Source organism: Callorhinchus milii, unplaced genomic scaffold (assembly GCF_018977255.1).
Source record: "Callorhinchus milii isolate IMCB2004 unplaced genomic scaffold, IMCB_Cmil_1.0 Scaffold1, whole genome shotgun sequence".
Classification (NCBI taxonomy): Eukaryota; Metazoa; Chordata; class Chondrichthyes; order Chimaeriformes; family Callorhinchidae; genus Callorhinchus; species Callorhinchus milii.
In genome coordinates, this window is record NW_024704742.1 from 100,510,661 (window position 1) to 100,533,539 (window position 22,879).

The window sequence follows — 22,879 nt, forward strand, 5'->3', positions numbered from 1 at the left end:
GAATCAAACCCATGTTTTCCCATTTCACAGAGCTTTATCTTAGATGTTTTTACTTACGGTTAGTCACTTCCCTCAGACGTAGACATAGAGTTTGTGATGGAGCAACTGTGTGCCTTCTGTGGATGAGCTCAATAACCCTTTATTGTAAACATTTTTCTTTGCATTCGGTATTGCAGATATAAATCTGGATGCCAAAGGGAAATTCCAAATATAGGTGTTGCAAGAAATTATATCTGCGCGTATGTGTCCAACCTGTATAAATATCTATAAACGCTAAACAGTTACATGAACAACTTAATAATGCAAACAACATTAATTCAACACGAGGAAATTGGATCAATTAGTTTCAGAAAATTCCTTTAGCTCCTTTGACAGATACAAATGTGACTGGCAATGGAATTCCAATGACCTATAACTATTTTTAAAGCTAAGGTTTAAATCTTAGAAAGTTACAGCATAACTTTTCTGTTAAGTCTATTTAAGTGGGGTCATTATAGAACAAAGGAAGACCTTCAACTGAAATGTCCTGCCTCACCCAGCATCATTTAGGGGCAGTGATATTACAAGCATTTGACTCACAGCCTAAGTAAGTAAAACAATGCAAACCAGCAAACTGAAGTAAGTGCTACTGGATCCGTTTCATTCTCATCGTGGATTTGTTGCATCTACACAAGCAACTCTGCTAACTGGTGCCCAAAGGTTACTTAATCTTTTGACAACAACAACAAATTGCATTTATTATAGCGCCTTTCAAGTCAGGAGGATGTCCCAAGGCGCTGAACATTGCAGGGTTTGCACCCAAGCTTGGGGTTGGAGTCAAGAGGGGTGGGAGGGTGGAAAAGATGACTAAAGATACGTTCGAAGAGGAAAGTCTTGAGAGGAGGAAAGTGAGTGAACGAGACTGAGGGGCTCTGGGATGGAGTTTCAGAGGATGGAGTTTCAGAGGATGGAGGCAGGAAGGCTGAAGGCCTGATTTGCTGATGGTGGAGAAGGCAAGGCGGGGACATGGTGCAGGACAATACCCACTGAGACATTACAGAGACAGGAATTCTGCTGACTTTTAATAAAGTTACAGAATTTGAGTTGGTTCAAGGTGTACATTTGTATTGAAATGAAACAAATTTTGTTGATTATTTAAACTGTTGAGCCAGCTAATTTACCAACATCTTAAACAAATTTAAGCCTAAATTTAGCTAATGTGACATAAAATTGTATGAATTTAGAAGTTATTCTCAATATGCCCTCCCCCCCACTGTATAAGACTGTTTTTAAAATGTAACTGCATGAAAAATAAGTCAACAAGTCTTGAATGTTTCAAATGTTATTAAATGCAGTGATTACAACATATATTTTTAAACCAGATGATGTGCTTTACTTATTCAATACTGTTAACAAGATTTCAAACATGACTATAATGGGCTTCTGCATGATTCATTGCCTACAGATAAATATTGTTTAATTTCCACATAATTAAGTGCAACAAATATTTCTAGCAGAAATCTTGATTTATGACGTTGCAATAACTAACTTTTTTCAACAGAAAAATTGAGACAAAATCGAAAGACTCTTCATTCAACAATGAAGCAATGGTCTTGACTTTACAATTTACAGAACATGATTTAAATTTTATGTTCAAATTAATAATGATTAACACTGACGTACCCACATTTATTGAACTTAATGTGTTCTGAACTATGTAAAAGTTAAAAACAATTAGCATATTAAGTTTCAAATAATGCATATTCCATTGAGAAAGTCAATTGGAACAGTTTCTTAAAAAATGTGCAACTCTAATATTTGTTACTGATTAGTCTGTTGGTTCAGGGCTCTTGAAGTGTCTTTTGCTTGTAGAAATTGCTCTACCTTGGCTGAAGACACGGGTAATATATTCCTTGTAGAACCCCTTCAATAACTACATTTGAGAAGTCATCTAAGATAATAAGAGAAAGGAAGGTGAGATCCTAGTATAACAACTATAATCAAAAATAAAGAATGTGCATTTTTGTTAAGCCTTACATAAATTTTGTCTCAAAGCATTTCACATGCAATTACAATTCGTGGGAGAATGTGGCAGCCATTTGCACCATCATTTCCCCAAAACAGCTACAAGAACAGCAGCAAAATTACATTTGTATAGTGCCTTTCACATCGGGAGGACGTCTCAAGGCACTGGACAGAATCAGTTACGGACCCGAGCTGAGGGTCGGGGTGGGGGAGGGCATGGGGGGAAGCAGGGAGGTCGAATCTCATCCAAAAGGCAGCACAGTGCCAGCCTGAACTGAGCTCAAGGATTGTAGTTATATAAATTCAAGACAGCATCTCAGATCAGGGTTGAAATAAACTAAACCTTTACTTTAAAGTTAAGGTTACTTGAAATGTAGGCTTCTGGGAACAAACTTTTACAACAAAATGTTTTACTCTTGGCTCCAACCTTTTGTCTACCTCTAAATAAGGCAGTGTTCAACACAGGCCAATTTCAGATGCATTAAAAGTTTTAATGAGTGCAGAGCAGCATACCGTACACATCTTAAGGGGCCCCTAATGGTAAAATCTCTCAGCAGAAGTGTACAGTTTATTCAACTTCTTCGGAGAACTAATTGGAGATTGTTCCTGAACAGGGTAAGTGCCATATTTTAGCTGAGCTTGGAAGATGACAAACGAGTAACTAGTCACTGTGTGAACAAGAACCTTTGAATGTCTCAGCAACACTATAGAGTCTACTTGTTAGTGTTGCTCTCTAAAGCTATAGTTTGTTATAGTCTAACTGGGAAAAGCAATTGAAATGCACCTAATCCTTGCTCTCCCCAGATAAAGTCTGGCTGTGCCTGCGGTCTGGAAACAAGTGAGAGAATTAATCCTGGAATTTCACACATCAAACCACTCAGTCTGGATCTCCTGCTGAGATTTGAGAAAATTCTGGAGTGAAACCACTCCTTATGCTCTCGTGCTCAGAGAAAGTGAAAACGTCTCATCCTTCAGCAAAAGTCAATTGTCTCAGGAGACTTGACAGAGCCCAAGCGCCCCTCCAGGACATTCCATTGCCAGGCATGTCACCTTGGAACCAGTTCAGCTCCAGGAAGACTCCATTTGAACCAACCAGCGCTCTTAAAATGTGGAGTCCTGTAGCTCAGTGGTTAGAGCAATCGCTTTGCAAGCGAGAGACCTGAGTTCAATTCCAGGCAGGGCGAAACCTTGGGCAAGTTTCCTTACTCCACACGCCTAATAATAATCCCTCCAAAACCAAAAACAATAATAAATTGGTCAATTTCAATCTACGACTGTTTGTGGGACACTGCTGTGCGCAATTGGCTGCTGCGTTCGCCCACAAATATACAGTCAATTCACTTCACAGTATATTCTGTGAAGCGCTTTGGGACGTCAAGAAGACGTGAAAAGCGCGATATCAAATGCAAGGATTATTATTATTATTAAAATGTGCAATACAGAAGTCAAGCCCATGATCAGTGGTGTCAGTGTGAACCTCAAACTAATGTACAACTGGTATTTGTTAAAGACTTGGCAAAACTTTTAACAAATTCTTCAGGGCAGTTTAATTGGGGGATGGGGGGAGGGTGGAATCAAGTTTAGAACTTTTCTAACCAAATCTTAATCTTATTGATGTTAATTTTCGTTCTGATTTTCGCACTGATTTACTGGGTTAAGGGTTGAAACAGTAAAGAGCTGTTAACAGATGACAGGTTTGATTACCGATGGCTGTAGACAAGATGTATGGATCCCTCAGGAAAAGCAGCACGGGCTGGTGGGATAGTTTGCTGGAAAGGTCAAGGACAGGAATATCAGTATCCAGGAACAGTAAAATAATGCATCATATACTGGGCTAAAAAAATTTCAAGTACAATATTATTTTAGTTGTGCAACAATAAAAGTACATTGAACATAGGCACATTTTATCTCCAGTTCCATTTTTATTGATATGATAAAATATACCAATATTTTGTATATTTTGCCTTGATATTACCAATTAATCTGATCACAATACAAACTAAAGCAATAAGCAGCATCAATTATTCTGCTAATTTAATTTAACTTGATAATGACTTTAAGAATTATCTTTAACACCAAGACCAATTTTTCAATTTCTTCAAATCTCTGAAATATTTAGATACACAGTTAGGTCATTTTTATTTTTTAAAAACACATCGTTTTGGATGTCCCACCAAATGTAATTGATATCTTGCTACTCCAAGATTTTTTTTTTTAAAAATCGCTCAATGAAATTTCAAAGCCACAATTACAAATATTCAAAAAAATCAAAAATATTGAAAAGGCATATTGTATTTTAAAATAACCAAAAATAAACTCTTCGTACTGATTTCTGCTTTTTTGGACAATTTCAAATGCTCCATATCCCTTTCAAAAGTCCCCACTAGAGTAATTCCAAGCCTTTGCTGCAGCTTTTCTCTATACTTTTCTGTTGTGTTTATTCTTTCTCTAGTAGATGAGTTAATGTAGGAGGATAAGCTTGGATTTAGTCTGATGCACCAAGACACAGGTAATACACGCTCAGAAAGCATGTACTAGTCAAAGTATGTTGATAGGAAATATCCTTCTATTAGATTATTAGATGACAGTTTTCAACTTGAAAAAAATAACTTAATTTTTACAGTGCTTTATCAAGGTAAACCTTTTAAAGCAAGCCACGGGTAATTATTGTTAAGAGTAGTGACTGTTGTTTGCCAGCAGACATTTGTGCCAGCAGGATGCAACAAACAGCAAATAATCTGAGGATTGTTGGCCAGAACTCCTTTCTCTTTTGTATATGGAATTTTTAACCTATGCCTGAAGACCAGGCAGATATGACCACTGTTTAACAACTAATCAAAAAGACAGGACCTGCAACATTGTAGCCCCCCTCTTCTCCATTGCAGAACTAAAGCTTTGGTAGATTCCCCCTTCCCCTCCTCCAAAATACTTACTAGACAAAATACTAAGGAGATACCTTTATATTCTCTTTTGGCAACATTTACTTGTTAATTGGTTTCTAATTCAGAGACTAAAATTCTAAGGCTAGGAGATTAAAACGTTAATTGTTGGAAGGCAAACAATTACATCAAGAAAGAAAAATCTAGAGATGCTTTTGCTAAATATCCCCAGATTTTATAATAAATGATAGCACAAATTACACATCTACAAGATGCCAAACATCTAGTCGGGTAATGTGTTTGCCTGCACCTTCAGCGACCTTAATAGCTTGTGGTTCTTGAGGGTGAATATGATGGCATATTTGTGAATATCTTGACTGTCAGAGTTGCTGAAATTAAAATGTATTCATAACTCTTTGAATTAAGCTGCAGCAATCTTTGCGTTCTACCATAAGCATGGAGGTCTCCGATTTGAAAAATGCTACCTCTTGTAATGCTGCTTCAATAACATTATTACTGTATTTGCTTCAATATAAAAGCCTAAGAACATAGTAAAGTTAAAGTTAAAAGAAATGTAATAAAACAATCCTACAATATCTTACTTCTCTTACTGTTCAAATGAATTCTTGGCCACTTAGTTTCCAATTCTTTGTTGAATTGGTTGACTCAATCTGTAATCTATTCGTCATATTCACCATGCTGAAAAATTAAACCAAAGTGCCTGTTCACATTACCTCTTCTGAGATTGATCTAAATGTTTGACTATGTTAAAAACAATTAAGGTTTTGATTCTCTAGGCCCTTTAAGTCTTGAATATTTCAACAAGATCTTGCTTGAGCCACCTATTTAGTGTGAACATTTACAGCTCTCTCTTTTTTGTCAGCCAAGTGGCTGACACATGCGGAAAAGTAACACCAAGCTTAAAAATACCCAAACCATACAGAGTTCCACATGTGTACGCCACCTACACTGCATCCCTTCAATGCCAAAATGTCCTTATTGTAAAACTGGGACCAGTAGTCAGTACCCCAGTGGCTTGAAATTCTTTTTAAGACTGAATATAAGAATTTTCCTAACTTTTGGGTCACTACAAATTTCAAGACAACTGTCTAAAGGCTAAGGCATGAGAAATGTTAAAGATTTGTTATCACGGCCTGTGTGACTTATGCTCTATTTCTTTAACTATAGGTCTAAATGTCCTGTTTGCTTCAATGGAGGTACACATCATACTGATGGTTTCTGTCCAATCCACCTAATTGAACCATAGGAGAGCCACACCTATCATACCAGCAAATGGATAGATTCAAAAATGTCAATTTTTAATAAAGAAAATACTGATAATATTGGTTGCAAATAAACTCTAAACGGTAGCTGTAAGAAAGTAAATACAATTTATTAAATGAGTTGTGATCCTTGAAATTCTGATCAATGTCTTACCTGAACTCTTGAGATTCATAGTCGTCAATGGAGCTATAACAAAAATAATTATTCGAATGTATGATTTTATACACTGGAGTCCCATATAATACGGTAGGTAGTTAGGTAGTTACAGCACAATGATGGGGTGCGATTGCTGATGAGCACTTCTACATTCACTGCTCATGAGCACATAAAGCCGGCTGGAAATAGCTAGCCAGTGGAAGCCCAAATGGCTAACTTCTCGACCACTTCCTGCAACACCCAGGAAAAATGACATCAGCGGCAACCTGATGATCTGGAAGTCAGCCATTTGAAGCTAGTGTTTGAAGCACCAATGGAGCCAGCGTATGCATTTTAGATATTTGGGGTAAATATGTCTTAGGGTCCACACCCTGACATTATAATGAAGTGCCTTTTAATCATTAATAGTAATAATTATTATATACCCTCTCCAATTCAAAATGTCTTTTGACAAGAGGACTGTCAATCCACCCCAACTCCAACCTCCCTTTCCTTTCCAAGGTCCTGGAATGAGTCATAGCTTCCTAGCTTTGCTCCTTCCTCTCCTGGACTCCCTCTATGAACCCCTCCAAGTGGGTTTCCACAACACAGAAACAGCCTTGGTCAAAGTGATAAAATGACATTCTGTCCATCTGTGACCAGGGCTCCCTCTGTCTCCTCATCCTCCTTGACCTCTTTGCTGCCTTTGACAGTTCAACCACTCTATCCCTCTCCACCGCCAAAATAGCAAGAGCAAGCCAAACTGAATATTTATAGCCAAGGAGCATAACTGGTGATTTCTACTGCTCCACCCTGCTCCTTTTTCTATGAAGACAATTATTAAATCCCCACGCAGAAGAAAAAAAGGCAAAATGCTTACCCACAGTGGGCCGTGCTCTCAAACATTTATGTCAATCACACCCATTGTAAAATAGAGACTAAGAAATTATAGTCACATCTAATCGGAAGTAACTAAGAAGTGGTTTATTTGCTTTTTCTTTAGATCACTCCCACTACCCATCAGGATTGATTCTCTGTCTTTGAGTTGGGAGGCAGGGGAAGAGGGACTATGAATGATTTGATCCATCAGAACCAAGTAATTGTGTTCCAATCACTGCCAATAATCAGAGGTTTATTCCCAAGTCTTGTTTCATTTCATTTTAAATTATTTTCATTTTACGAAGCTCTTTGAGATGTTCACTTATGCGAAAGACGCAAAAATGAATGAAAGGTCTTAATGTAAAGTAACTAGAAATACCATTGGAAAAGGGAATGAAGCCAAAGTGGGATATAAACATTAGCTAGGAGACATTTTACTGCCTTCAGCTGAGATGATGAATGAACCCATCTTGTCATAGCGCTGGTCAAAAACTTCAACAGCAGTACATCAAGATAGACATTCCACTCCATTTAGAAATACTGAGTGTAAAACTTGCAGCGTCCAATCCTTCCTACAGTCACTAGCCGGTGCACACGTTTTACTGCACAGTTGGTGCCAATTTGATGCGATTTTCTCAAACTGAACTAACACAATCCACTGTAGTATAACTACAGGTTCAGCTGCCCAGCACCAGAATCATGCAAGTGCCATGTGGGAGCCCCTCTTGGCAGGTATTTCACACCAATCTCACTTTATGTCTGACAGCCTGAGGAACAGATACAACCTCAAGCTACTTCCTCCCTTCTGATCAGTCTATCTTCTGCCCCCTCTCTCTCCTTCTAGCTGCACAAGTTGCAAAATCTGTTAGTAAATATAGTGAGGTGATACTGAAGAGAATATAGTGTCAGAGTTGAAAAAGCCACCTCTCTTCACCCTCCCCTCCCCACTCCCCAATAGGGACACAAATGACAAATGAGTTTTCTTACCTCAATGTCACAGTCCTCCCATCTCCTATGCTGTTCGATCCACCAAGTGGATTTTCCTTCCTCATCCCATTCCCCAGCGGGAAGGGTTTGTATTTTTTAAACAAAGGGATTACCCTTTCCCTTGCAATGGGATGGGGAGGTTTACCCTCCTATTTTCCTACTTTCAGGTAATCTCTCCAGCTTCTGTAGCTTCTCTTACACCGCTATCCCGTGTAGTGCTCCTTATTCTTCCAGAGCACTTCAGATTGATCTATGGATATGGGGATAATTGATGTCTAAATGTCTGTACCTTGAATGCTCATTGTTAATTGTTAAAGAGGTTTAACTCTTATCTTGTTTGGATTTGAAATTTGATAACAGCTTGGCATTGATTGGCTTTTCTGCCACGTGCGCTTGCCAATGTTTCACTTTTCCAAGATATCTACGAACAAATAAGGGGGAAAATACGTCTTACTGTGCTTTTTAACAAAAACAATAATCCTTGCATGTGATATTACATGTCTTACTGTGAAACATTTCAAAGTGCTTCATACTAGTTATTGAAGTGTAATGACTGTATTTGTAGGTGAATGCAGTTGACAATTTGGATACAGCAATGTCCCACAAATAGGCCAGGAGGTGAATAACAAATTTAAATGGATGACTGACTGGGAAGAAATTCAATTTTCTTTTCAAATAGTGATATGGGTTCTTTAATGTCCACCTGAACCAGCACCTTCAACAATATAGCTCTCCCCAGCACTGCACTTGGAATGTTAGCCTAGATTATGAGCTGAAAGACCCCTCGCAGGAACTGAACCCACAATGTTTGACCCAAAAGTGAGAGTGCAACCAATTGAGCTACATTCTATAAATAAATGAGTTTTAAACTAAAACAAATGGTCAACTTACCAACAACTTTCCACTTTTGGTAAAGACGGAAGATGACGAATGTTAAGAAAATCTAGATATATCTTCGGTAGTTCTTCATTCTCCATCAGAATGGTCTGTCAAAAAACATGGATAAGATAGCAACCTTGATTCAAAACATATTGGTGTACAACCCACAGCATACTTCACTCAAGTTTTACCCCAATGACCACACTTTTGGTCAAATTTCTCTTTCCCCACCTCTCACACTCAGCCGGCGTGCCCAACCAGCAGTGCCAACTACCTTGAGATTTCCTCCCGACTTGAAAGGTACTATATAACAACAAAATTACATTTATAGAGCACCTTTCACATCAGGAGGATGTCCCAAAGCGCTGAACAGTCAGATGTCGGGGCCCGAGCATGGGGGGGGTGGGGGGTGGGGGGGTGGTGTAGGGGTGAGGGAAGGCAGAGGTAGGAGGGAGACCAAAGGCACGGTCGAAGAGAAGGGTCTTGAGACCAGTCTTGAAGGAGGCAAGGGAGGAAGCGAGGTGAAGGGACCGTAGGATGGAGTTCCAGAGTGTGGGGGCAGAGAGACTGAAAGCCCGGCCACCGATGGTAGGGTGGGTCGGGCGGGAGACATGGAGCAGACCAGAGCCCAATGAACGGAGAGTGCGGGCAGGTTGGTAGGGAGTCAGCAGGTCAGAGAGGTAGGAGGGGGCAAGGCCATGCATGGCCTTAAAGGTGAGGACGAGGATCTTGAACTCGATCCTCTGGGGGATGGGGAGCCAGTGAAGTCGGGCGAGGGTGGGAGTGATGGGGTCACGGAGTCTGGTGCGTGAGAGGTCACGAGCTGCAGAATTTGGGATGATCTGCAGCTTGATATATTTATAACATGGGGGACTCTGTTGTTATATTTTCACGCAGTGACATTAAACATTCTGAACCCAAAAGAGAATAAAAAGGGTTACTGAGAGAAAAAAGTTAAAACAAAAATACAAGCTTCAAATACAAAACAAGTAACAACATGAGCAAATTAACAATTCTATGTTATTGGGACTTCAAACTAACATGACTGTGGGGAACAGCAGAAACCTTGAAATTGAAATAAATTATAAACTTTTTGGACTAATCCCAATTATTGCAATAAACTTTTAAGACTTGGTTTAACTTCATATAAAGATTGTTGCTTTGGCGCTGATGTGGATAGTTGCTGAAGATGGTATGATGGAAGCAGCCTGACTCAAGGAAATGGTGTTGCTGTAAAACAAGTTGTAGAGTTAGATATTTCAGTATTTGTGAATCAAATGATTTCTCTTGTCTCACCCCCAAAACAATTTAGATTCAGTATATTTTGTAAAGATTACACTACACAGTCACTACACTTGACAGTGAATCCTGTGAAGTGCTTTGAGACTTCTTCTAGACATGAAAGGGACTATGACTATAATATATTTGGGGATTCAGAATCAGAGTGTCACAGCATTGAATCAGACCCATTCCCTCCCCCGCTCCACCCACCCCCCATGTGAATCTATCTAATACCACTCTCCATGCTCACTTCCCATATCCTTTAATATATTCTCTTTTGAGAAAATCTATCACCATCACCACCATAAATATTTTGTAACAGAATGTATTCTCAGCAGTTGTTGAATATAAATGTGATTGCTAATCATCCACATGAATCCAAGGCTAGGCAGATTTTAAGGTGTAGATATGTCCTCAAGCCTACACAAAGCCCCAATTAGTTGGGTGGCAAGTACCATGCTCTAAGATTACTATAATGCAACTATGTCACCTTAGAAAATGTATGTTTGTAGGGGGCGGTTGAAAGTTTTGGGTTATACATTGCTGAACTGATTGTGACTATTACTTTGGGCCTGAAATTCTCTACCAAATTCATTGACAATTTCGCTAAAAGGATTTCAAAGGGCAAAGAAGGATGATTTGTAGCTGGTGTTTTGTTTTCTCACCTTTTGACAGACTTTCTAACTGGTGAAGATGCCTGAGAGCAAAATAAGCTGTGATCGCAATCTCCACCAGTGGTTTACTTTCAGACCATTTGGTGGTTGAGAGAAGTTCAGGAAAAAGGTCAGAAAGCAAAATGTTGTCTGCAAGTCAGCATTTTAGACCTTTTTTTAAAAAAAAGCGATTTGGAAGCAATTTCAGGTGCAAAACAAAGTGACTACCAGTTAGCGAATGTCACAGTTGCAACTCTAATGCTGTATTTCAAGTTGCAGGTATTAAGCCATTTTGTCCAGTGTGCAACAGTAAAGCAAATTAATTTGCCTTCGGGGTGAGAATTTTGCAAAGTGCACAGCCACATCATGCATTCTCAGAGGTTACTAAAGAACATTTTCTTCCAATATATATACTATAGTCCTTTGTCCACTCTTTGATCACCTCCCAACTCAACTATTCCAATGTCCCCCTCGCCAGTCTCCACAGCTCCACTATTCACAAAATCCAACTAATTCAAAACTCCTCTGCCCTTATGTTCACCCGCTCTAAACTCTGTACCCCATCACAGTCCTCGAAAGGCTCCACTGGCTCCAAATTTCAGAACGGAATGACTTTGAGATCCTCACACTCATCTGTAAAACCCTTCAAGCCCTAAAATTTTCCTACCTCTCTGACCTGCTTATTCCCCACTCCATCACCTGTTGTCTCCACTCAGCAGCCATGCTTTCAGCCACTACGCCCTGAAACATTGGAACTCTCTCCCTCAATCCCTCTGCCTTATCTCCTCCTTCCCCACTTTCAGATCATGCCTGAATATCTTCCCCTTCAACTGGGCTTACGGTCACCTACTCCCCAACTCTGCCACTGTTAAGCAGTCTGAGCCTATCCTGTGCGAAGGGCACTATATAAATGCAAGTTGTTGTTGTCTTCATGTCCAATAGGCCATAACTCTTTACATGGCAGTAAATTGGTGTGAAAATAACCGAAACAGAATATTCCAGCCACGTTTTACTTTCTGTAATGTGCTCAATTGCAAATGCATCCTCTAATAAATAGCTATAAAATCAGAGTTTTTTTTTCTCTCCCTCCTTTGGGAAGGAGACAAAAAAGTAATATCAATAAAACTAAGGAATTTTTTCTTCTTGTGTTTGGCGGAGGGAGTGGCGGGGTTATTTTCCAGGGTGCTACCTAACCTCATCCATCATGGCAACAACAAAGAGAAAGTCTAGTGAGTGCGTTCAGGGATTTGCTTTGGGTTATTAATGCAGGATTTAAGGAATGTTAACAAGGTGGGCTGTTTGTTAAGCTTGACAGATCAGCTTACAATGCACCAGTCACACACTCAGTCTATACACTAATGACAATGAGCTGGCATAAGAACTGCTGTTCTACGCCTAACACAATATTGGAAAAATCCTCAGGGCTGCCACCTCTTTTGTATACTTGGCAAGGCAATGGTACTGACGAGTATTTCAGATTTGTACATGGGGAAATGACGATCTGTGAGTTTACTCTACATCAATATCCAAGTTTCCCTCGACCTGCGCAGCCTCATTAGTGTTGAAGTAAATAACCTTATGTTAAACCCTTCCTCCTACGGTGAGATCTGGATGATGTGCTACCGTAACTACAGTGCATATTATTTGGCAGTACAATTTGCCCTTGACATAGGTCAAACTAATGTTAATGTTAATCTACAGGTCAAACAGTTTTATTTTGTTCTGCCAAATACTGTATTGTATACAGCATAAGGTGATGCCTTATTATATAGTGAGTAAGCAACTTATAGTATATTCAGAGAAATCAAAATCAAAATCTAGCTGCAAAACATTCAGTTTAGTCCACGTGGGAGAATTGTGAAATTGCATGCATGAGGTTGCTAAGGATGTTATTTCCCTTCACAGTGTGGGTCAATAGCATCTTTAATAACATTGCGTACATCTACACAATTTATGCACAAGCATGCAACTGGATTCATTTGCTGGCCACACAAAGAGAGAAAGAGAAGAGAGAGACTCGGAAAGAGAGAGAGAAAGGGAAAGTGTATAAGACAAAGAGTGAAAGAGAGGGAGAGAGAGAGAGAGAGGAAAGATCTGACACAATGTGATGTTACAACAGCCATGGAGAAAACTTCATTCTAAAATTTCAAAAACACTATTATTTGAATAATCGTAATCTAGCGCAATATTCTAAAGCTACACAGAAGATGTTTTTGCTCCTCGATATTTGCTATACTACATTTGTATTTTTTTCCCCTCAAATATAATTATGGAAATGGGGAGGTCATCCCTTATATTCAGATCAATATGGGAACATGAGGCTAAAATGCGAGTTGGCTAACCATAGTGAAATTATCAGTTGTTCGTAATTATCTAGTGAACCACCGATGAACTGAAATAATTATAGTTGTTTCTGTAACTTTTTCATGGGTTAATTATGTATGTACAGGCACCTACATGCCTGAGCATGGCTAGCTCAGGACTACGAGCACAACTCAGACGATTTTATAGTTAATTTCCTGATTCTGCTTCTGTTTATCAAATTTTTCAATCTTCACCTGAAGTGCTGAACTGAATCAGTACGTCATCATTTCCTGATGTAGACTCATCCAATGGCTCAGCAAGCTTACCGAGTGAGTGTCTGAGCTACACAGACAGGGATGGTCAAAGGCTTGAGGCCCAGCTTCTGCTGAGTTTGCTCATTTCAACCAGAACAACCCCAAGCGGTGCTACAATTATGTTGAGGAAATCAGCCAGCATGCCTGCTCCTGACTGCTGCCAACTAGTTCCACCTGCATGTACATGGGTGTCATGTGAAGCTAGGATTAGACTCATCTATGATACGTCTCCTCCCCTTCAAATATCCTGCCGACACTCACTATCACGGCTCGCGCATGAAGAATAGCCACTTGGGTAAAGTACCAGAGGGTGCCTAGCACTACTCCCAGCAGCAGGAAAAAAGGAGTCAAACATCGTCAGCAGAGATAGGGGCGCAGAACAGAAAAAATAAGCAAAATGAAACATGTTTGAAAAACAGTGAGGAAGTAATGAATATAAAAATACAGGAAACGTCACAATGGAAAACCAAGTAAAAAGAAAATACAACAGGACTTGGGTAGTGCTCTGCAAAATGCACCATCTCAGCAATCCTGCACAGAAGGCAAAGGAGACCAAACATGAAGAGTACAGTCTCTTGCAATATTGATTTGTAACTCTTCCCCCGTTTCTCACCACCACAAACTGAAAATATTGATTTTTTTCTCTCTTGGTAGGGTCACTAAAAGCCTCAAATTTTTAAGAATCTCCTTTTTAATGCTGGCCTCCCTGTGGAAGTTGCTGATTACTTCCACATGTCCCCTCACTGACATTCCCTACACCTAATTGTCAGTTTTCTTTTCTGTTCACTGAGTAAAATGCAGTCACCACATTACAGGGGGGACTTGTTCTGCCTTAACCTCAGCTAGATGCCATCATGCAAGGGAAAATCTGTTAAAATATCACAGGATAACTCCGTCCGACAAGGGAGAGGCATAAACAGCGTAATGATTTCCCCCGAGTTTCACTGCTAGAGAATTGTCACTAAAGTCAACATAAATGGTGACAGATCTTCACTGAGGACACTGGGAAATCGAATCTTGGCATTATATTTAGGCTCAGGCCTTCTCGTCAGCCAATTATAAGACTAACCTTCTTCCTGAAAACTTGGACAAGACAACGCCACTAATCTTCTGAGGATATAAAAAGTAAATCAGCATTTTCACATTGAAACTTTGGGGTATAAAATAGTCTGCAGTGAAATATTTGTACTGTATGTCTATTAGTCATTTGAAAAATCTTCCCATTTGTAGAAATAGAATAGAAACCATGTGTGATGGAGAGACCACCTTCCTCAGCCAGGCTTGCTTCCAGCTTGCTCTACCTCACTGCTCTAGGTAACAAATAATCCCTTGTAAAAAATAAATAAAATAACATTAATTTGGTCACAATCTCCAACTGTTTGTGGGACACTGCTGTGCGTAATTAGCAGCTGTGTTTCGCCTACAAAACATACAGTCACTTTACAGTATATTAATAATCCTTACATTTGATATAGCGCTTTTCACATCTTCTAGACGTCTCAAAAGCGCTTCACAGAACATGCTGTAAAGTGAATTGACTGTATATTTGTGGGCGAAATGCGGCAGCCAATTGCACACAGCATTGTGAGTGTCCCACAAACTGTCATGGATTGAAAATGACCAATTTTATTATTGTTTTTTGTTTGGAGGGATTATTGTTGAGTAAGAAATATAGTAAGAAATCATGATGTGCAAAAGTCATGCCCAGTCTCAGAAGCACCTTACATGGAAAAATAGTTTTGTTTGAGTTTCTGCTTCATAATAATAAACAATAATAATAATCTTTGCATTTGATATAGCGCCTTATCACGTCTTCGAGACATCTCAAAGCACTTCATAGAATATACTGTAAAGTGAACTGACTGCATATTTTGTGGGCGAAATTGCACACAGCAATAAACAGACGTGGATTAAGTGACCAATTTATTATTATTATTTTTTGAAGGAATTATTACCCCCGGAAAAGTGATCTGCCAATTGACTAATAACTGGGTTCCTAGTTACTACTAGGTAAACAGAGGCATGTAGAGTAAGGAAACTTGACCGACATTTCGCCTTGCTTAGAATCGAACACAGCTCTCTTGATTGCAGGGGAGTGCTCTAACCACTGAGCTACAGGACTCCAATAATTAATGATCCTTGCATTTGTTATAGTACTTTATCATGTTGTCAAAACGTCTCAAAGCGCTTCACAGGATTTATTGTAAAATGTGGAGACTGTGTATTTGTAGACCGCAGCGGCAGTCAATTGCACTCAGCAACGTCCAACAAACAGCCATGAAGTGGTGGACCAATTTTATCTGGGGGAATCAACTCCCTTCATCTTAATCCCAAGAACAAATGTGATGGTTTCTCATTTTTGTTTGTGTGAATTTAAATAATTACTGAAAAATATGGATTAACAACAACAGCAACAACTTGCATTTATATAGCTCCCTTCATCTGGGGTAGTGTTCCCGTGTGAAGGACGTGATGGATTAAGAAAGTATCAGATATCCTGAAATTACACACGTTTTTAAGATTTATGAATGTGCTGAATTTTGGAAAATTCTTAAACTCAGACTTAATTTGGAAACAGTCTTCTAAATTTCTGTCTTAACTTCAACTAAAATAAACAATGACTGAAATTCCACACAAACGTAAAATTTAAGATAATAGTCTTCAGCCTAAGCCATGAGAAATGTTAGGCTTCCATTTTTCACTTAAACCAAATGGGAGGTCACATCTCCCTATTCAGATCGATGTTACAAAAATCCCTTTGCACTATTTCAAAAAAGGGAGTTTACCTTCTTCCAGTGTCCAGGCTAACAATCCCCCAAATAAAAATGGAACATTTACTGCATGGCTATTTATGGGACATTGCGATGTACAAATTGGCTGCTTTGTTCACCTACAAATGCACAGTCACTACACTCTACAGCAAAATCCTGTGAAGCCCTTTGAGATTGTTCAACGATAAATCACTAAATCAAATACGATGATTATTTAAGTGGGCCACATTTTTTCTTTGACCGCTGTAGTAAAAAAATTAGTACTACATCACTGCTTTCACCAGACAGAAAGAGTTGGCGATCTACAGAGCTAACCTTACAACTCCAGATTTATTTAATTGCATTTACAGGACTGCATTTAAAAATAAATGTGGAAACAGAATCGATCTTAAAATCAGAATTTCAACTTCATCTTTCCATGTTAAAACAGACCACTAAATATATACTGAAATATTAGTTTTCAAATAGCAAACCTGCTGCCAGTCTCCTTCATGGAAATTAACAATCACCTCGCTCCCAATCACCCAGAACAAAAAATACTATGCTGCATTGTACATACCCATCTGTGTAACCTGCTTGTATCAGTTGCACATCTGTTTTAGGATTTTACTTTAATTATGCTTTATTGCTGCAAAACATAATCTATGGGCAGCATTTCAGTTGAAACATGGCCTCAAGCAGATCTGGGAAATTAACCAATGTTAAAAATTACAAGCCCTAAAAAGGGTTGCAGCACTCGCAGGTTGAGTTATTGCATTGTTTCCCATCATCATTTCTGTCACTCTGAAATCTCCGTCACACTGAAGAACATAGTTCAACTATGCAATAAGTTTCTTCGATTTTTGTCCCAGTGATATTTTCTTCATATCAAAGGCTAGAGGTCAGAGAATGCTCCAGAGAGCCTTCCTGACATTCCCATTGAAACTAATTACTCTAAACATGAGGTGCCCGGCTCCAAGACAGAACAGAATACTGCAGTTAGTGTTGGGAATTCAATGTTCTCAGGGTTAATGCACTCGTTCCTATGCAGCTTCTTTAAACTTTGAAGCCTACAAATGTACTAATTGCATCATTTGCAAACAAAAAATGATTCCCCACAATCTGTTGTGGAAGACAAGATCTGAACACCCATTTCTATTACAGCGGATGGAATTGATGTGAAATCATATATTAATAGTATATAATGAAAAGTGCAGAACAATTAACTGTCAAATACATATTATGGGGGGGAAAAGAAAACTGCACATTTTCCCATGATACTGTAATATCAAATGGGAGTTTAAAAAAACACATTGCAGCACAGAATAGTGTACATATGGTTACAAATTATGACCTTACGCCAGGTTTCAGCAACTGCAGAGGGTACAGCAGCTGCGCCCAATCCTGTTGTCATCTAATGCATGTACTACGTACTTCCTAGTGAGGGGATCACTGGATAGTGCTCAGAAGCAGTAATCCTGCTTTTTCCAGGATTCTTTTTCCACTGCCTAGTCCAGGGGGCTAACGCCAATCGTAATATCTGTGATTGCAGCAATTGAGGGCACTAGGATCAGTATTGGGTATATCAGCAGACTGGGATTGGAACTGGGTGACCTTCTGTCCTACATGGCTTACTGTGGTGGGGAAGCATTGTTGTAGGTGCCATGCTTTTAGATGAGACATTAAACTGTTTGCCTGTTCAGATGGATGTTAAATAATAATAATAATATAATATATAATAAAGATCCCATAGCACTATTCAAAAAGGGGTGTTTCTCCTGGTGTCCTGGCCAACAATTCCCCCAAATAAAATTGATCATTCACTTCACAGCAGTTTGTGATTCATTAAAGTGTGCAAATTGGCTGCCCATTAAATACACAACTACTTTTACAATCGATCCTGTGAAGCACTTTGAATAGGTCTTGATGATGTGATATCAAATGTAAAGATTAGTTTATTTTTTTATCATCCACTAGGTCCAACAGTGGTGCGAAAAATTCCTTTAAAATAAAATAATTCAAAAGGTTTCAAATCAACTGGCCACACTTGCTATTTGTGATTGAGGGAAGCTCAGACAGCACATATTTGAAGAAATATCTAGGCCTTCCTATTTAAAGAAACACTGCTTCAGAAAAGAAGGGTCAGAGACACAAGGAGAGGCCTGGCCGATGATACCCCCCCCACACACCCCACCACGGATAGGAACAAGCGCCTGGAATGAGCATGCTCAGCTGCATGCTGTTCCACAACTGCGGGAGGAAATCAATACCAGCTGAATGCCATCTGCTTGGGGCAGCAGAATAGCACCGGCAGTGTGACCCATGCATCTTTTCTTATTGAAAGGTTATTTTTGTGCCTGTAAACAGTTCAACTTCACTTCATCCACATTGATGCTCATTTACCAGCTTAAATCAATACAATATGCAAAACAAGAAAAAGAATAAATCTAAACAGTGGCCCCGATGTTTAAGTGATTGTTAATCAATGTCTTTACTGTGTCTCTCAGCAAGACACTGGTCACATTTTTGATTTTGAGGAACCGAGAGGCTGTTAAAGACGATCTATAAACCTAATGCACAGACACTATTAAAAGGAAGAAAAGCACAACCTTAAAAATTTAAATTTCAAAGCAAATTGCTCGGTTTGAATTTCATTTGTTTCTAAATATATTTTCGAGTTCAGGAAGAGAAACTTTCATTTAAAAGTAAATAACAGCTGTAACCACAGTATTACCCCTCACCAAATTTCCTCTTTTACCTTATAGGTGTTCAACACCTTTTTCATTTACTGGGTTACAGTCTACAGGACCTGGCTGCCCACCAATAACCTGTCCGAGTGGCCATTATTCAATTGTGTGCCTCAACAGCCGTTTATTTGATCATATGGGGCATCACCTTCATGCCTGATCCTCTCCTCCTGATTTCTGATGAATGCTACCATTTGGTACTGAATTACCATTGGGCACTAACACCATCTGAATTGATTTGTGAAGTAAAACCAAGCAAAGTTGATAGAAGATAGCTTCTCAAACGCTTCACACAATCTGCTGGGAAATGGAGGGAGAAAAGGTGACTAAAATAATAATATAATAATAATCCTTGCACTTAGATGAGCTTGAAAGGTGGGAAGGGAGAGGGTGAAGCTGAGGGAGGGACTGGTCAGCCTTCCACAGTCAATCTTACAATAAATAATAATAATAATCCTTGTATTTGATATAGTGCTTTTCACGTCTTCCAGACGTCTCAAAGTGCTTCACAAAATATAATGTAAAGTGAATTGACTGTATATTTTGTGGGTGAAATGCAACACCCAATTGCACACAGCAGTGTCCCACAACAGTCGTGGATTGAAGTGACCAATTTATTATTGTTTTTTTTCTTGAATTATTATCAGACATGTGGAGAAAGGAAACTTGCCCAAGGTTTCGCCCTTTTAGTCTTAATAATAATTTAATAATTCTTGCATTAAATATAATGCCTTACTATGTCATTGAGACATCTCAAAATGTGTCACACGATTTACTGGGAAGTGTAGCGACTGCATTTGCAAACAAACATGGGAGTCAATTTGTACACAGCAATGTTCTACAAATAGGCTTGAAGTGAATGATCAATTTTATCTGAAGATTGTTGCTAGGGCACCCAGAGAAACTCTCCTCTCTTTTCCAGTAGTGCTACAGGATCTTTATCGTCAGCCATCTGTTGTTATACTTAATGATATGATACGTTCCGATCACGTATGGAACATCATCGCCCGCAAGAACCCAGACTTCCCCTGGAAGTGTGGAAGTTAAGTCCACAAATGTAAGAGGTGTGGATGCGAGAAAAATAGTGCCGTACCTACTGTATCAGAGTTCCCGCTGCAGGATCTGCAACCTAGAAACAGGATGAAAATACTATTTCTGGTCACTTTCCCTTCCAGAAACAGCCTTCCTAATTAATCAGACTGCGAATCAAAGAAAGTTTACAGCACAGGAGGCCATTCGACCCACTGCGTCTGTTTTAATTTCGACACTATAGCTATCTGATCTTTCTCAACACCTTTTAAATATGTTTCCTGAAGTGTTTATCCATTTCTCTTTTAAATATTGCTACTTCCTCAGATTAACTGGCCATTTCTGGTAAAGAATGCCACATTCTAACAACCCCCGGTGTAAAGAAAGTTATTCTAACCTCCCTCTCTTTTCTTGCCTCATAGAGTTTAAACCTGCAATCCTAAAGCCACTTCTACGACTTCTGATACTAATTCTCATTAATGTGAGAAATGTACCATTAGGATTGCTTGCATACAACTGATCCTCTTGCCTCCGCAAGTTACATTTCTCAATTACTGCTAAATATAACAGGGCATATATAAAAGGGCATATATATCTAACTCGGTGCTCTGACACAAATGCTATATCAAAAAGCAGTCTTTGACAACCTGAATACATTTATATCCTCCTCTCGAGGATGACCCCTGTTCCACCCACCTTATTCTCAGATAATTGAAATTGCCCATGATCGCTACACTACCTCTTCCAGCAGCCTCCCTTATTTGTCTCAAACGCTCAACATCAGCTTGTTCACTTTGACCCAGTGGTCTATAAAATAGTAACAGTATGTGTGAATTTTTGTACATCAATACAACATTTTTCCTTATTGTGTTAATACAATGCCAAGCAGAATCAATACAAATATTGGACAACAATATTACATCTTGGGAGGGTGGGCAATGCAATGATGTATCATCAGCCTCTCTCTGTTTTTCATCTACATAGAATTGTGTTCAATTTCAGCCCGAAAATAACAAACTGGGAGACTACACAGCTGAGTGAATCACAACACTGTGATGAAGGGACCTTATGAAAACATTTTTTCTTTTACATATCTGGTCTCTAAAAATATTTGCAAAACAGTTCATTAATACACATCAAAATAAAGTTAACATTAATACACCTTTTTAAAGACACCTTGTAATATGGTCATAAACCTTTCTTTCTCCCCCTCCCCCATGCCTATGGATTTCTCTAGGGGAAGAACAGTGCTTTGCGGCACAATAATCAATCTTCCCCATTCATAGCATGGTTTCCCCTCCCTACCTCCCAAAAGAAAGACCTGTTTGGCTTTGCATAATACGCTTAATGCAGTTGGAATAATGTTACTCAACAGTTCAATACTTCCAAACCGTGCACGGGATGATTTGATCACGAGCAAACAAAAAAAGCATTCAAGTAAATTTTTTTGAGAGAGAATTACGAGAGTTGACCGAATAAAGAGCAATTTCACTAACCGTATCTACAGAGCAGAGGACAAATAAAATTGTTGAACAATTCTACAGCCAAAGAGATGTTTGTGGTTGTACTAAATCTGGTGGGTGCTGTTCTATTACAGTTTAATGTAAATTCAGGCAATTATGTTCTCGCCTATTTAATATTAAGCTTGGTCATGCACTGCAAAACAAACAAGTGTTTTCCAGATGTCTTAGCATTTAAACCTTTCATCCAGAATCTGTCTAAGTCTGTCTTTCTTTTTCACCCCTCCCCAGCGGAATTAGCTGTGGATTAATCAGAATCAGCGTGGGAGTGGAATTTAGCTAAACTAGGAATGAGAGGGATGATCATAAGAAAATATTTAAGAAACGTTTCAAAAGCATTGACAGAATAAAGTGCAAAGTCACTGTTGTGTCTGTAAGGAATTGTTTTTCAGACATTAAGCATCAGAATAACATAAAAAATGCACTACACCAAACTGCCTCAAATGTATTAATATCAGTCCCTAAACAGTCTAAATTGAACCCCAGTATCTATGGCCCAGGAAATCCACCATCTCAAGTTAGGGTTTTGGTGTTATTAGTGGACCAATTGTTATACAGTGCATTCCTTATAATTGCATGGAGTTGGGAATGGACAGAAACGTGCTATCATATCTCCAACCTTCTGCAGGCTTGCTACCCAGGAACTTTCAGGATATCCTGTGCACACACTGTCCTAAGGGAAAAAAAGATTAAATAACAAGCTTGTTGGTTCTGACAAGCCTCAAGCAAATGCTCATCTTTAAGCACCTCAGACAGAGGTGGATCACAGGCTTCCTTCCAGCAAGTGTGAGAAAGGAAAAGTTATTTTTCTTTTCCATTTTTTCTTTTGTAGATATAATTTGATAGTGTATGTAGTTGTATTATTATAAAGTCAATCATGGTTCAACCAAATTATTAATAGTACAGTAGTACAATTGTGGGACACAAAGAGGTCCAGATTCCTGGACAAAGAAGCAATACAAAACCTGAAGGCATCGTGGGATCTCCCACACCTTCAGTGATACCCCGACAGCAGGCTATTCCCTGGCTGCTGGGGGGGAGGGAGAAGGAGGAAAATAAAATGATGTGTCCTCTACAAATCAATACATTCTAACATATTAAAATGTATTTAAAATCAATCAAGACATTTTGAGTGATATGAAAATGAAAACTCAGTCACTTTCAATATCTCCCACTTATTTACAGTTTGCAGGAATAACTCCCAGCACACAGTGAGTCAGTGCAAATGCTTTAT

The 22,879-nt window shown here is 39.0% G+C and overlaps 1 protein-coding gene across 8 annotated transcripts in view; it reads right to left on the reverse strand.

Annotated features, from left to right (window-relative positions):
- Positions 1 to 1,305: 1,305 nt before the first annotated feature.
- LOC103182350 (sorting nexin-24) overlaps positions 1,306 to 22,879 on the reverse strand; it is an 82,237-nt gene continuing 60,663 nt past the window's right edge. For 7 of the 8 annotated variants that reach the window (XM_042333792.1, XM_042333805.1, XM_042333791.1 and 4 more), the window contains exons 5-8: positions 9,060 to 9,154; positions 6,321 to 6,353; positions 3,709 to 3,773; positions 1,306 to 1,930 (exon numbers count right to left, since the gene is read on the reverse strand). In XM_042333792.1, coding sequence (XP_042189726.1) covers positions 1,860 to 1,930; positions 3,709 to 3,773; positions 6,321 to 6,353; positions 9,060 to 9,154 — 264 coding nt within the window. In that variant the 3' untranslated portion in view covers positions 1,306 to 1,859. Of the gene's footprint in view, positions 1,931 to 3,708; positions 3,774 to 5,485; positions 5,583 to 6,320; positions 6,354 to 9,059; positions 9,155 to 22,879 lie in introns of those variants that run through there. The other variant, XM_042333807.1, reaches the window with a different exon arrangement.